This window comes from Salmo salar, chromosome 21, assembly GCF_965601325.2.
Source record: "Salmo salar chromosome 21, fSalSal1, whole genome shotgun sequence".
In the NCBI taxonomy this organism is placed as follows: Eukaryota; Metazoa; Chordata; class Actinopteri; order Salmoniformes; family Salmonidae; genus Salmo; species Salmo salar.
In genome coordinates this window covers 50,672,155-50,690,000 of record NC_138311.1, presented here as the reverse complement: position 1 = coordinate 50,690,000, position 17,846 = coordinate 50,672,155, and the positions used below count along the sequence as shown (strand labels likewise).

The window sequence follows — 17,846 nt, the reverse complement described above, 5'->3', positions numbered from 1 at the left end:
AAGAGAGAGACAGATGGAGGGAGTTAAAGAGAGAGACAGATGGAGGGAGTTAAAGAGAGAGACAGATGGAGGGAGTTAAAGAGAGAGACAGATGGAGGGAGTTAAAGAGAGAGACAGATGGAGGGAGTTAAAGAGAGAGACAGATGGAGGGAGTTAAAGAGAGAGACAGATGGAGGGAGTTAAAGAGAGAGACAGATGGAGGGAGTTAAAGAGTTAAAGTGGCACAGCAGTTCATTCACAGTAAATAATTACAAGCTTGTGAAAACTAATGTACTCTACTGTGCTCTGCTCTAATGTACTGTACTCTACTGTACTCTACGGTACAGTACTCTGCTCTACTGTACTGTACTCTTCTGTACTGCATTCTACGGTACTCTACTCTACTGTACTCTAATCTACTGTACTCTGCTCTACTGTACTGTACTCTAATGTGGCCTACTGTACTGTACTGTACTCTACTGTACTGTACTATATTCTACTGTACTGTACTTGAATGTACTCTACTGTACTCTACTGTACTGTACTCTACTGTACTCTACTGTACTCTGCTCTACTGTAATGTACTATAGTGCACTGTACTCTACTGTACTCTTCGCTACTGTACTGTGCTCTACTGTACTGTGCTCTACTGTACTGTGCTGTACTGTGCTGTACTGTACTCTACTGTACTGTACTGAACTCTACTGTACTGAACTCTACTGTACTGTGCTCTACTGCACTGTACTGTGCTCTAATGTACTTTACTGTGCTCTACTCTACTGTGCTCTACAGTACTGAACTCTACTGTACTGTACTATACTGCACTGTACTCTACTGTACTCTTCTCTACTGTACTGTGCTCTACTGTACTGTGCTCTACTGAACTCTACTGTGCTCTACTGTACTGTACTGAACTATACTGTACTGTGCTGTACTGTACTCTACTGTACTGAACTCTACTGTACTGTACTGTGCTCTACTGTACTCTACTGTACTGAACTCTACTGTACTGTGCTCTACTGCACTGTACTGTGCTCTAATGTACTCTACTGTGCTCTACTCTACTGTACTGAACTCTACTGCACAGTACTGTACTGAACTCTACTGTACTGTACTCTACTCCACTGTACTGAACTATGCTGTACTGAACTCTACTGTACTGTACTCTATTGTGCTCTACTCTACTCTACAGGGCTCTACTGTACTGTACTCTACGGTGCTCTACTGTGCTCTACTCTACTGTGCTCGACTGTACTCAACTCTACTGTACTGAACTCTACTTTACTGTACATTACTGTGCTCTACTGTACCCTACTGTACTCTACTGTACACTACTGTACTCTACTGTGTTCTACTGTACTGTGCTCCACTGCTACTCTACTGTGCTCTACTGTGCTCTACGCTACTGTGCTCTACTGTGCTGTACTGTATAGTGATGTGCTCTACTGTACTATGCTCTACTGTGCTCTACTGTACTGTACTGTGCTCTACTGTACTGTGCTCTACTGTGCTCTACTGTACTCTACTGTGCTCTACTGTACTCTACTGTGCTTTACTGTGCTCTACTCTACTGTACTGAACTGTGCTCTACTGTACTGAATTCTACTGTAATGAACTCCACTGTACTGTGCTCTACTGTACTGTACTCTACTGTACTCTACTGTACTGAACTCTACATGAACTCTACTGTACTGTACAATACTGTACTGTACTCTGCTCTACTCTACTGTGCTGAATTCTACTGTACTGTGCTGTACTGTGCTCTACTGTGCTCTACTCTACTGTGCTGAACTCTACTGTACTGAACTCCACTGTACTGTACTGAACTGTACTGTACTGAACTCTACTGTACTGAACTCTACTGTAATGTACTCTGCTCTAATGTACTCTACTGTACTCTACTCTTCTCAACTCTACTGTGCTCTACTCTACTGTGCTGAACTCTACTGTATTGTGCTCTACTGTACTCTACTGTACTGAACTCTACTGTAATGTACTCTACTGTACTGTACTCTACTGTACTCAACTCTACTGTGCTCTACTCTACTGTGCTGAACTCTACTGTATTGTGCTCTACTGTTATCTACTGTACTGTGCTCTACTGTACTCTACGCTACTGTACTGTGCTCTACTGTACTGAACTCTACTGTACTGTACTGTACTGTACTCTACTCTACTGTAATGTACTCTATTGTACTACTGTACTCTATTGTACTCTATCTACTGTACTCTATTGTACTCTACTGTACTGTGCTCTACTGTAATGTGCTCTACTGTACTGTGCTCTACTGAACTCTACTGTGCTCTACTGTACTGTACTAAACTCTACTGTACTGTACTGTGCTCTACTGTACTCTACTCTACTGAACTCTACTGTGCTCTACTGTGCTCTACTCTACTGTGCTCTACTGAACTCTACTGTACTGTACTGTACTCTACTGTACTCTACTGAACTGAACTCTACTGTACTCTACTGTACTGTACTGAACTATACTGTACTGAACTCCACTGTACTGTACTGAACTTTGCTGTACTGAACTCTACTGTACTATACTCTACTGTGCTCTACTGTACTGTCTCTACTGTGCTCTACTGTACTCTAGCTCTACTGTACTGACTGCTCTACTGTACTGAACTCTACTGTACTGTACTGTACTGTCCCTCTACTCTGCTCTACTGTGCTCTACTGTACTATGCTCTACTGTACTGTACTCTACTGTGCTCTACGCTACTGTACTGTACTGTGCTCTACCGTACTGAACTCTACTGTACTGTGCTCTAGTGTACTCTACTCTACTGTGCTCTACTCTACTGTGCTCTACTGTCACTCTACTGTACTCTACTGTCCCTCTACTGTACTCTACTTCACTCTAGTGTGCTCTACTGTACTATACTACTGTACTGAACTCTACTGTACTGTACTGTGCTCTACTGTACTAAACTCTACTGTACTGTACTCTACTGTACTGTAGCTCTACTGTGCTCTACTCTACTGTGCTCTACTCTACTCTACTCTGCTCTACTTCACTCTACTGTGCTCTACTTCGCTCTACTGTGCTCTACTGTGCTCTACTGTGCTCTACTGTACTCTACTCTACTGTACTGAACTCTACTGTACTGTACTGTGCTCTACTGTACTAAACTCTACTGTACTGTACTCTACTGTACTGTACTCTACTCTGCTCAACTCTACTGTGCTCTACTGTACTCTACTCTACTGGGCTCTACTCTACTTTGTTCCACTGTAATCTACTGTGCTGTACTCTACTGTGCTGTACTCTACTGTGCTGTGCTCTACTGCGATTTGCTCTACTCTACTGTACTCTACTGTGCTCTACTGTACTCTACTCTACTGTGCTGAACTCTACTGCACTGTGCTCTACTGTACTCTGATCTACTGTGGTCTACTGTACTGTCTTCTACTATACTGTGCTCTACTGTACTCTACTGTGTTCTACTGTACTGTACTCTGCTCTACTGTACTGAACTCTACTGTACTGAACTCTACTGTACTGTGCTCTACTGAACTCTACCGTACTGTACTCTACTGTGCTCTACTGTACTCAGCTCTGCTGTACTCTGCTCTGCTGTGCTCTACTCTACTGTACTGTGCTCTACTGTACTGTGATCTACTGTGCTCTACTGTACTCTAATGTGTTCTACTCTACTATGCTCTACTGTGCTCTACTGTACTGTACTCGACTGTGCTCTACTGTACTGTACTGAACTGAACTGTGCTCTACTGTACTCTACTCTACTGTAATGAACTCTACTGTACTGTGCTCTACTGTACTGAACTGTACTGTACTCTACTGAACTCTACTGTACTGTACTGTGCTCTACTGTACTCTACTCAACTGTACTGTGCTCTACTGTACTGAACTCCACTCTACTGTACTGAGCTCTACTGTACTGTACTCTACTGCGCTCTACTGTACTCTACTGTACTCTACTGTGCTCTACTCTACTGTGCTCTACTGTACTGTACTCTACTGTACTCTACTGTGCTCTACTGTACTCTACTCTACTGAGGCACTACTGTACTCTAATCTACTGTGCTCTACTGTGCTGTGCTCCAAGGCAGGGCACAAGGCTGGGAGGGTAATGAGAGGGGAAGAAAAGAGACGTACTGTCATGCCATAGAGAGGGAGCTGCCCGTGCACTTTGAACTGGTTCGTTGCTGTCATCCCTCGACTCGTATACAACAGAACATCATTGAACTGTCACCAAGAAAACAGAGACTTCAATCACTGACACAAAAAGAACATTGAGTGAATGTTTGTGGCTCAATAAATACATTAGCTCTGTCAGGGATACACCTGATCCAACTGGATTACATTCAATCTGTTTCTTATATGAATCGTGATTCAGATGAGTCTTGGTCTCATTAGATGCCCTACAATAACAAAGAGGGACTCTGGCTGAAAGAACAGTAAACAGCTGTGTGGAAAGGTAAGGAAGCCGTCGTCTTTGAGGCATTTTGGACAAAGCCATTCATACTGGGGAGGTTAGACATAGAGCTCTACTTGTCATAACTGTCTATGTTGTGAGATCACTGAATAATCTGTTTAATAACTCATTCAAGATGACAATCTTAGATAAATTGCAGAGATTACCAGGAAAAACATTCGTTGCTGGAGACCTTTTCCAGACAGCTTGCTGAGACAGCCTAACCTGAGGAACTCCTGAAAAAACACAAATCACAACATCCTACGTCAATCCCAAAATCCCAAATCAAACACAACATCCCAAGTCAAACACAACATCCAACGTCAATCACAACATCCCAATCACAACATCCCAAGTCAAGTCTCAGAGAAAGACAACAACTCAGAAAGACATAAAACGACTGACCAAACAAAAGGAGTCCTTCAAACTAGCTTCTGCAAACTGTTGATATGGGGATATTCCCTACATAGTACACTACTTTTGAATAGGGCCCTGGTCAAAAGTAGTGCACTATATAGGGAATAGGGTCCCAATTGGGATGGAGTCCGGTCTCTCCTTGAACTCACCCTCCCTGGAGTGACTAGATTGTCGATGCCAATCAAATCCTTCATAAGCTCCAGCAGCTTCTGGAAGTTCTCCATCTTGATCATACTTCCATGGAGCTGGGACACCACCTCTGACACGTCTGCCAGTGCAGCTAGAGGAGAGGCCATTCAATTAGAAACAACACTCATTTATGATGTCATAGACCTCAACTGCACCAGGAGGCCCTCAACTGCACCAGAAAGCCCTCAACTGCAAAATGAGGCCCTCAACTGCACCAGATAGCCTAGATAGCCTGCTTCAGTCTAACAGTTCTGACTGTGTACAGAACAGTAACAGTTACCTCTGCAGTCCCTGAAGTCCACATGTGCGGGGGGGTAGTGTTTGCAGAGGCGCTCCAGGATCTGCTTGTAATGCATGAGGCGGTGCAGGGGCCGGAGGATGAACACGTTGAGGGGGATGTAGCACACCTTTTGCAGCTCAAAGTCTCGGACCAGCACCTCCAGCCGCCGGGAGCCCCGGCACGCCTTCTCCAGCTCCACCAGGGCCTCCGAGTGCTTCTGGAGGTGGGCTGTCAGTGGCTAGAAAATTATATATTAGAGTAGAGTAGAGTAGAATAGAGTAGAATAGAGTAGAATAGAGTAGAATAGAGTAGAATATAATAAAGTAGAGTAGAATGAAGTAGAATAGAATAGAGCAGAATAAAGCAGAGTAGAGTAGAAAAGAGTAGAATATAATAAAGTAGAGTAGAATAGAGTAGAATATAGCAGAATAGAGTAGAATAGAATATAATAAAGTAGAGTAGAATGAAGTAGAATAGAATAGAGTAGAATAGAGCAGAATAGAGTTGAATAGAGTAGAATAGAATATAATAAAGTAGAGTAGAATGAAGTAGAATAGAATAGAGCAGAGTAGAGTAGAAAAGAGTAGAATTTAATAAAGTAGAGTAGAATAGAGTAGAATAGAGCAGAACAGAGTAGAATAGAATATAATAAAGTAGAGTAGAATGAAGTAGAATAGAATAGAGTAGAATAGAGCAGAATAGAGTTGAATAGAGTAGAATATAATAAAGTAGAGTAGAATGAAGTAGAATAGAATAGAGCAGAATAGAGCAGAGTAGAATAGAGTAGATAGAATATAATAAAGTAGAGTAGAATGAAGTAGAATAGAATAGAGCAGAATAAAGCAGAGTAGAGTAGAAAAGAGTAGAATATAATAAAGTAGAGTAGAATAGAGCAGAACAGAGTAGAATAGAATATAATAAAATAGAGTAGAATGAAGTAGAATAGAATAGAGTAGAATAGAGCAGAATAGAGTTGAATAGAGTAGAATATAATAAAGTAGAGTAGAATGAAGTAGAATAGAATAGAGCAGAATAGAGCAGAGTAGAATAGAGTAGATAGAATATAATAAAGTAGAGTAGAATGAAGTAGAATGGAATAGAGTAGAATAGAGCAGAATAGAGTTGAATAGAGTAGAATAGAATATAATAAAGTAGAGTAGAATGAAGTAGAATAGAATAGAGCAGAATAGAGCAGAATAGAGTAGAGTAGATTAGAACAGAGCAGAATAGAGTAGAATAGAAAAGAGTAAAATAGAGAAGAATAGAGTAGAGTAGAATATAATAAAGTAGAGTAGAATAGAATAGAATATAATAAAGTAGAGTAGAATGAAGTAGAATAGAATAGAGCAGAATAAAGCAGAGTAGAGTAGAAAAGAGTAGAATATAATAAAGTAGAGTAGAATAGAGTAGAATAGAGCAGAACAGAGTAGAATAGAATATAATAAAGTAGAGTAGAATGAAGTAGAATAGAATAGAGTAGAATAGAGCAGAATAGAGTTGAATAGAGTAGAATATAATAAAGTAGAGTAGAATGAAGAAGAATAAAATAGAGCAGAATAGAGTAGATAAAATATAATAAAGTAGAGTAGAATAGAGCAGATTAGAGTAGAGTAGAATAGAGTAGATAAAATATAATAAAGTACAGTAGAATAGAGCAGAATAGAGTAGAGTAGAATACAACAGAGCAGAATAGAGTAGAGTAGAATAGAGTAGATAAAATATAATAAAGTAGAGTAGAATAGAGCAGAATAGAGTAGAGTAGAGTAGAATAAAGTAGAGTAGAGCAGAATAGAGTAGAATAGAGTACAATATAATATCATAAAGTAGAGTAGAATAGAATATAGTAGAGTAGAATAGAGTAGAACGAACATATTTGAACGACCATATCACACACATACGACAGGCTAGGAGCAGCATAGGGTCAGCCACAGAGCAGTCCCCTGGAGCAGGGTAGGGCTACAGGCAGGCTTTACACAAGGCAGCATATATTTGTTCATAGAGGAGTGGTGCAGATACATAGTGAAGTACATAACAAGTGCAATAAAAATGTGAAAGAGGAGCCCACACCTTTAGTCCCTGTAGGTGCTTTAGCATGACATCCCCGATGCGCTGGTAGTCTCCTTTGATGTGGGCATTGGAGCACCCTTCCCTAAAATAAAACAGTATGTTTATTTCTCTGGAACAGTTTAGTGCTAGTGTGTGTGTGTGTATTTTAAGCACTTAAAGTCATATTTCATATTCATGTAAACAATCATGCAAGGGAATTCCAATCAAATGGTTAACCTTTACCAGCACTGCTGAACACCACCAGCAGGTGTCTCTCTTGAGCATGAATTTACCTGCACCACTGAACGCCACAAGCAGGTGTCTCTCTTGAGCATGAATTTACCTGCACTGCTGAACACCACCAGCAGGTGTCTCTCTTGAGCATGAATTTCAGTTGACGACTAGATTCAGCACCATGTGAACTGACATCATTCTCAATACTCTTTCATTCAAAATATCAACCAATACATTATGGGGAGGGTAATAGAAAAACGAGAGAGGACGTTCTGAATGTCGTTCCTTTGAGATGCAACCCCTATCCACTCACACATCCCACTACCAGCTCTTTAATCTCGGATCAAGAGAGGGCTAAAATAAGTCAACTGTACGTCACATATGAAAAGTAGATGGCATGTATCTGTGCTCCGTAGTTGGTCAGCTCGTTTGCCTTTGGGCCAGATGTCGGCCATGTTTTGAGTGAAAACCCAGTCATGTCTTCCTTGTAGGTCTGTCTCTGGCTCTGTGGTTTAGTCTTGTAATAAGGCTGGACAGTACGATGTCTGTAGTCGTGACAGTCTGCCAGTCGGGGCTCTGACGTAGGGACCATATCATTAAGAGGAGCAGACAGTGGAATAACCCACAGGACTAGGAGGAGAAGAAGTGGCTTGATGCAGCGCGACTGTTGCCATGGAAACCCCAGCTCCACAGGAGGTGTGTGTGTGTCTCTGTGATGAGGCCTCCCAGAATGAATGTCAATACCCAGGATCAATGAAACCCCAAACCAAACCACGCTACAAACTGTGTTCTTATTCCAAGAGGGTCTTACGCCAAAAAACGAGGCTATTTGGAGTGACATTTTGTGAGAAAATAGCCTGAACTACAAAATACATTTATCATTGTGGGTGATTGTGACGCTGATGGATTGTAATTCTCCAGTGACGTGCCATCTCACCATAAAGCCAGCCTCTGCTCAACCTCTCTGAGGAAGCCGGACTGGAACTTGTACAGAGGGTCAAAGTTGGTGAAGATGGTGCTCTTCAGGGAGTCCGGCACGGCTTCGTCTTTACCCACCGAGTCCTGAAAAGACTGGGATGACACACACACACACACACACACACACACACACACACACACACACACACACACACACACACACACACACACACACACACACACACACACACACACACACACACACACACACACACACACACACACACAGAGAGAGAAAGAGAAATCAAGTTCTGCATTAGAGCACAGTGCACTCACTTCATTGTGTAAATAGTGACGTTGTCAATTGCCAGTAGTCAAATGAGGACGTGCAATCTAATGAGGTGAAAAACAGTGGTTCTGGTGGACTCGCTAGAAGCCTGTGTTTCAGACATAAAGAAGTGGATGGCTGCAAACTTTCTACTTTTAAACTCGGACAAAACAGAGATGCTTGTTCTAGGTCCCAAGAAACAAAGAGATCTTCTGTTGAATCTGACAATTAATCTGGATGGTTGTACAGTCGTCTCAAATAAAACTGTGAAGGACCTCGGCGTTACTCTGGACCCTGATCTCTCTTTTGAAGAACATATCAAGACTGTTTCAAGGACAGCTTTTTTCCATCTACGTAACATTGCAAAAATCAGAAATTTTCTGTCCAAAAATGACGCAGAAAAATTAATCCATGCTTTTGTTACTTCTAGGCTGGACTACTGCAATGCTCTACTTTCCGGCTACCCGGATAAAGCACTAAATAAACTTCAGTTAGTGCTAAATACGGCTGCTAGAATCCTGACTAGAACCAAAAAATTTGATCATATTACTCCAGTGTTAGCCTCCCTACACTGGCTTCCTGTTAAGGCAAGGGCTGATTTCAAGGTTTTACTGCTAACCTACAAAGCATTACATGGGCTTGCTCCTACCTATCTTTCCGATTTGGTCCTGCCGTACATACCTACACGTACGCTACGGTCACAAGACGCAGGCCTCCTAATTGTCCCTAGAATTTCTAAGCAAACGGCTGGAGGTAGGGCTTTCTCCTATAGAGCTCCATTTTTATGGAATGGTCTGCCTACCAATGTGAGAGACGCAGACTCAGTCTCAACCTTTAACCTGTTGGGTCTAGGGGGCAGCATTTGCACGTCTGGATAAAAAAAATGTACCCGATTTAATCTGGTTACTAATCCTACCCAGTAACTAGAATATGCATATACTTATTATATATGGATAGAAAACACTCTAAAGTTTCCAAAACTGTTTGAATGGTGTCTGTGAGTATAACAGAACTCATTTGGCAGGCAAAACCCTGAGACATTTTCTGACAGGAAGTGGATACCTGATGTGTTGTATTGACTTTAAACCTATCCCATTGAAAAACACAGGGGTTTAGGAATATTTTGGCACTTCCTATTGCTTCCACTAGATGTCACCAGCCTTTACAAAGTGTTTTGAGTCTTCTGGAGGGAGATCTGACCGAACAAGAGCCATGGAACGGTGATGTCCCATTAGACACCTGGCGCGCTACTTCATGTTGGGTACCCTCGTTCCAATACGTTATAAAAGGCTATGCATTCGTCCACCTTGAATATTATTCATGTTCTGGTTAAAAAAGGCCCTAATGATTTATGCTATACAACGTTTGACATGTTTGAACGAACGGAAATATATTTTTTCCCCTCGTTCATGACGAGAAGTCCGGCTGGCTTACATCATGTGCTAACGAGACGGAGATTTTTGGACATAAATGATGAGCTTTTTTGAACAAAACTACATTCGTTATGGACCTGTGATACCTGGAAGTGACATCTGATGAAGAGAATCAAAGGTAATGGATTATTTACATAGTATTTTCGATTTTAGATCTCCCCAACATGACGTCTAGTCTGTATCGCAACGCGTATTTTTCTGGGCACAGTGCTCAGATTATTGCAAAGTGTGATTTCCCAGTAAGGTTATTTTTAAATCTGGCAAGTTGATTGCGTTCAAAAGATGTAAATCTATAATTCTTTAAATGACAATATAATATTTTACCAATGTTTTCTAATTTTAATTATTTAATTTGTGACGCTGACTTGACTGCCGGTTATTGGAGGGAAACGATTTCCTCAACATCAATGCCATAGTAAAACGCTGTTTTTGTATATAAATATGAACTTGATAGAACTAAAAATGCATGCATTGTCTAACATAATGTCCTAGGAGTGTCATCTGATGGAGATTGTAAAAGGTTAGTGTATCATTTTAGCTGGTTTTATGGTTTTGGTGACCCTGTCTTTGACTTGACAAAACATTACACACAACTCTTGTAAATGTACTGTCCTAACATACTCTAAATTTATGCTTTCGCCGTAAAACCTTTTTGAAATCGTAAAACGTGGTTAGATTAAGGAGATGTTTATCTTTCAAATGGTGTAACATAGTTGTATTTTTGAAAAATTTGAATTTTGACATTTATTTGGATTCAAATTTGCCGCTCTTGAAATGCACCTGCTGTTGATGGAGTGCACCACAGGTGGCACGCTAGCGTCCCACCTAGCCCCAAGAGGTTAAGTCTTTACTGAAGACTTATCTCTTCAGTAGGTCCTATGATTAAGTATAGTCTGGCCCAGGAGTGTGAAGGTGAACGGAAAGGCTGGAGCAACGAACCGCCCTTGCTGTCTCTGCCTTGCCGGTTCCCCTCTTTCCACTGGGATTCTCTGCCTCTAACCCTTTTACAGAGGCTGAGTCACTGGCCTACTGGTGTTCTTCCATGCCGTCCATGGGAGGGGTGCGTCACTTGAGTGGGTTGAGTCACTGACGTGGTCTTCCTGTCTGGGTTGGCGCAACCCCCCCCCCCCCCTTGGGTTGTGCCATGGCGGAGATCGTTGTGGGCTATACTCGGCCTTGTCTTAGGACGGTAAGTTGGTGGTTGGAGACATACCTCTAGTGGTGTGGGGGCTGTGCTTTGGCAAAGTGGGTGGGGTTATATCCTGCCTGTTTGGCCCTGTCCGGGGGTATCATCGGATGGGGCCACAGTGTCTTCTGATCCCTCCTGTCTCAGCCTCCAGTATTTATGCTGCAGTAGTTTATGTGTCGGGGGGCTAGGGTCAGTCTGTTACATCTGGAGTATTTCTCTTGTCTTATCCGGTGTCCTGTGTGTATTTAAATATGCTCTCTCTAATTCTCTCTTTCTCTCTTTCTGTCTTTCTCTCGGAGGACCTGAGCCCTAGGACCATGCCTCAGGACTACCTGGTATGATGACTCCTTGCTGTCCCCAGTCCACCTGGCCGTGCTGCTGCTCCAGTTTCAACTGTTCTGCCTGCGGCTATGGAACCCTGACCTGTTCACCGGACGTGCTTGTTGCACCCTCAACAACTACTATGATTATTATTATTTGACCATGCTGGTCATTTATGAACATTTTAACATTTTAACATTTTGACCATGTTCTGTTATAATATCCACCCTGCACAGCCAGAAGAGGACTGGCCACCCCTCATAGCCTGGTTCCTCTCTAGGTTTCTTCCTAGGTTTTTGGCCTTTCTAGGGAGTTTTTCCTAGGGAGTTTTTCCTAGCCACCGTGCTTCTTTCACATGCTTTGCTTGCTGTTTGGGGTTTTAGGCTGGGTTTCTGTACAGCACTTTGAGAATATCAGCTGATGTACGAAGGGCTATATAAAAATAAATTTGAATTTGAAATTTGATTTGATTTGACTAGGAGCTTGGACTGCATTACAATCTGCATGACTGACGTGCTTCTGCCAAAATACCTCTGTGATGTGGTTTAGCAACAATCACATGTTGCTCTCATGACTTCCACCAAATCCTTTAACGACCTGGAGATGAATGGAGGAAACAATATCCCATCATTCCTGACACGGCCCAAGGGGAACATTACATGACAGGCTACCTGATCAGATTAGCCTGACATGGTTTAGGGTGCTGGGGGCTTGGTTTATCTGGTGGGGGCTTGGTTTATCTGGTGGGGGCTTGGTTTATCTGGTGGTGACTTGGTTTATCTGGTGGGGACTTGGTTTATCTGGTGGGGACTTGGTTTATCTGGTGGGGACTTGGTTTATCTGGTGGGGGCTTGGTTTATCTGGTGGGGACTTGGTTTATCTGGTGGGGACTTGGTTTATCTGGTGGGGACTTGGTTTATCTGGTGGGGGCTTGGTTTATCTGGTGGGGACTTGGTTTATCTGGTGGGGACTTGGTTTATCTGGTGGGGACTTGGTTTATCTGGTGGGGACTTGGTTTATCTGGTGGGGGCTTGGTTTATCTGGTGGGGACTTGGTTTATCTGGTAGGGGCTTGGTTTATCTGGTGGGGACTTGGTTTATCTGGTGGGGACTTGGTTTATCTGGTAGAGGCTTGGTTTATCTGGTGGGGGCTTGGTTTATCTGGTGGGGACTTGGTTTATCTGGTAGAGGCTTGGTTTATCTGGTGGGGGCTTGGTTTATCTGGTGGGGACTTGGTTTATCTGGTGGGGACTTGGTTTAGCCCTATTCCCTACATAGTCCCCATTGTACTCAGGTCATTTGGATAGTCCATCTGTAGATGCTCTACAGACTATCAGTAACATTTAAACTATCTACTAACCCTAAACTTAACCCTTACCCTTATTCTAAACCAAACCCTAACCGTAACCTTAGCAAGCAGTCGATTATCAACAGATAGTATGTTGATAGTATGTCCATCTGTAGAACATCTGGAGCATCTACAGATGGACAATCCGGACTATCCTAATGAAGTGTGACCTAAAGTAGTGCACTATGTAGGGAATAGGGTGCCATTTGGCTATCTGAAGATAGATGCACTAACTGTAAGTGGCTCTATATAAGAGCGTCTGCTACATTACTAACATGTAAATGTATATAGGTTGGAGAGAGGGGTTAGGAGGAGGTACGGTACTGCAGGAGAGGAGAGGTACTGCATGAGGGAGGAGGTTCGGTACTGCAGGAGGGCGGAGGTTCGGTACTGCAGGAGAGGAGAGGTACTGCAGGAGGGAGGAGGTTCGGTACTGCATGAGGGGGGAGGTTCAGTACTGCATGAGGGGGGAGATTTGGTACTGCAGGAGGGGGGAGATTCGGTACTGCAGGAGGGGGGAGGTTCGGTACTGCAGGAGGGAGGAGGTTCGGTACTGCAGGAGGGGGGAGGTTCGGTACTGCAGGAGGGGGGAGGTTCGGTACTGCAGGAGGGGGGAGGTTCGGTACTGCAGAAGGGAGGAGGTTCGGTACTGAAGGAGGGGGGAGGTTCGGTACTGAAGGAGGGGGGAGAGGTACTGCATGAGGGGGGAGATTTGGTACTGCAGGAGGGGGGAGGTTCCGTACTGCAGGAGGGGGGAGGTTCCGTACTGCAGGAGGGGGGAGGTTCGGTACTGCAGGAGGGGGGAGGTTCGGTACTGCAGGAGGGAGGAGGTTCGGTACTGCAGGAGGGAGGAGGTTCGGTACTGCAGGAGGGGGGAGGTTCGGTACTGAAGGAGGGGGGAGGTTCGGTACTGCATGAGGGGGAAGAGGTACTGCAGGAGGGGGGAGGTTCGGTACTGCATGAGGGAGGAGGTTCGGTACTGCAGGAGGGGGGAGATTTGGTACTGCAGGAGGGGGGAGGTTCCGTACTGCAGGAGGGGGGAGGTTCGGTAGTGCAGGAGAGGAGAGGTACTGCAGGAGGGAGGAGGTTCGGTACTGCATGAGCGGGGAGGTTCAGTACTGCATGAGGGGGGAGATTTGGTACTGCAGGAGGGGGGAGGTTCGGTACTGCAGGAGGGGGGAGGTTCGGTACTGCAGGAGGGGGGAGGTTCGGTACTGAAGGGGGGGGGAGGTTCGGTACTGAAGGAGGGGGGAGGTTCGGTACTGAAGGAGGGGGGAGGTTCGGTACTGCATGAGGGGGGAGATTTGGTACTGCAGGAGGGGGGAGGTTCGGTACTGAAGGAGGGGGAGGTTCGGTACTGCATGAGGGGGGAGATTTGGTACTGCAGGAGGGGGGAGGTTCCGTACTGCAGGAGGGGGGAGGTTCGGTACTGCAGGAGAGGAGAGGTAGTGCAGGAGGGGGAGGTTCGGTACTGCATGAGGGAGGAGGTTCGGTACTGCAGGAGGGGGGAGATTTGGTACTGCAGGAGGGGGGAGGTTCCGTACTGCAGGAGGGGGGAGGTTCGGTACTGCAGGAGAGGAGAGGTAGTGCAGGAGGGGGAGGTTCAGTACTGAAGGAGGGGGGAGGTTTGGTACTGAAGGAGGGGGGAGATTCGGTACTGCAGGAGAGAAGAGGTACGGTACTGCAGGAGGGAAGAGGTACGGTACTGCAGGTGGGAGGAAGTACAGTACTGCAGGGTGATGCTGGAGGGGGAAGGTACAGTACTGCAGGGTGATGCTGGAGGGGGAAGGTACAGTACTGCAGGGTGATGCTGGAGGGGGAAGGTACAGTACTGCAGGGTGATGCTGGAGGGGGAAGGTACAGTACTGCAGGGTGATGCTGGAGGGGGAAGGTACAGTACTGCAGGGTGATGCTGGAGGGGGAAGGTACAGTACTGCAGGGTGATGCTGGAGGGGGAAGGTACAGTACTGCAGGGTGATGCTGGAGGGGGAAGGTACAGTACTGCAGGGTGATGCTGGAGGGGGAAGGTACAGTACTGCAGGGTGATGCTGGAGGGGGAAGGTACTGTACTGCAGGGTGATGCTGGAGGGGGAAGGTACTGTACTGCAGGGTGATGCTGGAGGGGGAAGGTACTGTACTGCAGGGTGATGCTGGAGGGGGAAGGTACAGTACTGCAGGGTGATGCTGGAGGGGGAAGGTACTGTACTGCAGGGGGAGGTACAATACAACACCAACCAAGAGAAGGAGAAAAAGGGAGAGAGAGTACAGATGAGAGAGAAAGAGAGAGAGAATATAGATGAGACAAAAAGAGAGAGAGAATATAGATGAGAGAGAATACAGATGAGAAAGAGAGAGAATATAGATGAGAGAATACAGATGAGAGAGTAAGAGAGAGAGAATATATATGAGAAAGAGAGAGAGAGAATATAGATGAGAGAGAAAGAGAGAGAATATAGATGAGAGAGAAAGAGAGAGAATATAGATGAGAGAGAAAGAGAGAGAATATAGAGGAGAGAGAAATAGAGAGAGAATATAGATGAGAGAAATAGAGAGAGAATATAGATGAGAGTGAGAAGTGAGACAAAGAGAACAGAAAGGGTGAGAAAGAAAGAGTAGAGCAGCCAACACAACTATTTATGAGAAGTGTAAAAGGTTTCTCTGAATATCAGAAAAGATGAGAAAAGCTGCAGTCCATATAAAGAGAGAGGGAAGAGCTGCAGTCCATATAAACAGAGAGGGGAGAGCTGCAGTCCATATAAACAGAGAGAGAAGAGCTGCACTCCATATAAACAGAGAGAGAAGAGCTGCAGTCCATATAAACAGAGAGAGAAGAGCTGCAGTCCATATAAACAGAGAGGGAAGAGCTGCAGTCCATATAAACAGAGAGGGGAGAGCTGCAGTCCATATAAACAGAGAGGGAAGAGCTGCAGTCCATATAAACAGAGAGGGAAGAGCTGCAGTCCATATAAACAGAGAGAGAAGAGCTGCAGTCCATATAAACAGAGAGGGGAGAGCTGCAGTCCATATAAACAGAGAGGGGAGAGCTGCAGTCCATATAAACAGAGAGAGAAGAGCTGCAGTCCATATAAACAGAGAGGGAAGAGCTGCACTCCATATAAACAGAGAGAGAAGAGCTGCAGTCCATATAAACAGAGAGGGGAGAGCTGCAGTCCATATAAACAGAGAGGGAAGAGCTGCACTCCATATAAACAGAGAGGGGAGAGCTGCAGTCCATATAAACAGAGAGGGAAGAGCTGCAGTCCATATAAACAGAGAGGGAAGAGCTGCACTCCATATAAACAGAGAGGGGAGAGCTGCAGTCCATATAAACAGAGAGGGAAGAGCTGCAGTCCATATAAACAGAGAGGGAAGAGCTGCAGTCCATATAAACAGAGAGGGGAGAGCTGCAGTCCATATAAACAGAGAGAGAAGAGCTGCAGTCCATATAAACAGAGAGAGAAGAGCTGCAGTCCATATAAACAGAGAGAGAAGAGCTGCAGTCCATATAAACAGAGAGGGAAGAGCTGCAGTCCATATAAACAGAGAGAGAAGAGCTGCAGTCCATATAAACAGAGAGGGAAGAGCTGCAGTCCATATAAACAGAGAGAGAAGAGCTGCAGTCCATATAAACAGAGAGAGAAGAGCTGCAGTCCATATAAACAGAGAGAGAAGAGCTGCAGTCCATATAAACAGAGAGGGGAGAGCTGCACTCCATATAAACAGAGAGAGAAGAGCTGCACTCCATATAAACAGAGAGAGAAGAGCTGCAGTCCATATAAACAGAGAGAGAAGAGCTGCAGTCCATATAAACAGAGAGGGAAGAGCTGCAGTCCATATAAACAGAGAGAGAAGAGCTGCACTCCATATAAACAGAGAGAGAAGAGCTGCAGTCCATATAAACAGAGAGGGAAGAGCTGCAGTCCATATAAACAGAGAGGGAAGAGCTGCAGTCCATATAAACAGAGAGGGAAGAGCTGCACTCCATATAAACAGAGAGGGAAGAGCTGCAGTCCATATAAACAGAGAGAGAAGAGCTGCAGTCCATATAAACAGAGAGAGAAGAGCTGCAGTCCATATAAACAGAGAGAGAAGAGCTGCAGTCCATATAAACAGAGAGAGAAGAGCTGCAGTCCATATAAACAGAGAGAGAAGAGCTGCAGTCCATATAAAGAGAGAGGGAAGAGCTGCACTCCATATAAACAGAGAGGGGAGAGCTGCAGTCCATATAAACAGAGAGAGAAGAGCTGCAGTCCATATAAACAGAGAGAGAAGAGCTGCAGTCCATATAAACAGAGAGAGAAGAGCTGCAGTCCATATAAACAGAGAGAGAAGAGCTGCAGTCCATATAAAATGAGCTCCCTGTGTGTTTTCCGTATGCTCTGTGGTAAAGCAGCTAGCTGGAATAATTTGTGTTTTCTGCCCAGAGGACAGCAGGGAAGAAAACAAACAAAACAACAGAGAAAGAGAGCGAGAGACCCATGCATATTTCCCTCAGATTACACACACACAAAGATTTTGAAAACAAATCCAATTTTGATAAACTCACATATTATCTACTAGGCAGTGGTTCCCAAACTTTTTATAGTCCCGTACCCCTTCAAACATTCAACCCCCAGCTGCGTACCCCCTCTAGCACCAGGGTCAGCGCAGATTAGCCTGACATGGTTTATATTGATGACATTTTGATATACTACGCTACACGCGCTGAGCATGTGT

At 44.5% G+C, this 17,846-nt stretch overlaps 1 protein-coding gene across 3 annotated transcripts in view; it reads right to left on the bottom strand.

Moving 5' to 3' along the window:
• The window catches only part of LOC106582452 (FERM, ARHGEF and pleckstrin domain-containing protein 1), a 177,085-nt gene that overhangs the window by 9,201 nt on the left and 150,038 nt on the right, over positions 1-17,846 (bottom strand). For all 3 annotated transcript variants that reach the window (XM_014165575.3, XM_014165577.3, XM_014165576.3), the window contains exons 16-21: positions 8,532-8,665; positions 7,382-7,463; positions 5,315-5,552; positions 4,995-5,125; positions 4,596-4,664; positions 4,110-4,199 (exon numbers count right to left, since the gene is read on the bottom strand). In XM_014165575.3, coding sequence (XP_014021050.2) covers positions 4,110-4,199; positions 4,596-4,664; positions 4,995-5,125; positions 5,315-5,552; positions 7,382-7,463; positions 8,532-8,665 — 744 coding nt within the window. The remainder of the gene's footprint in view (positions 1-4,109; positions 4,200-4,595; positions 4,665-4,994; positions 5,126-5,314; positions 5,553-7,381; positions 7,464-8,531; positions 8,666-17,846) is intronic.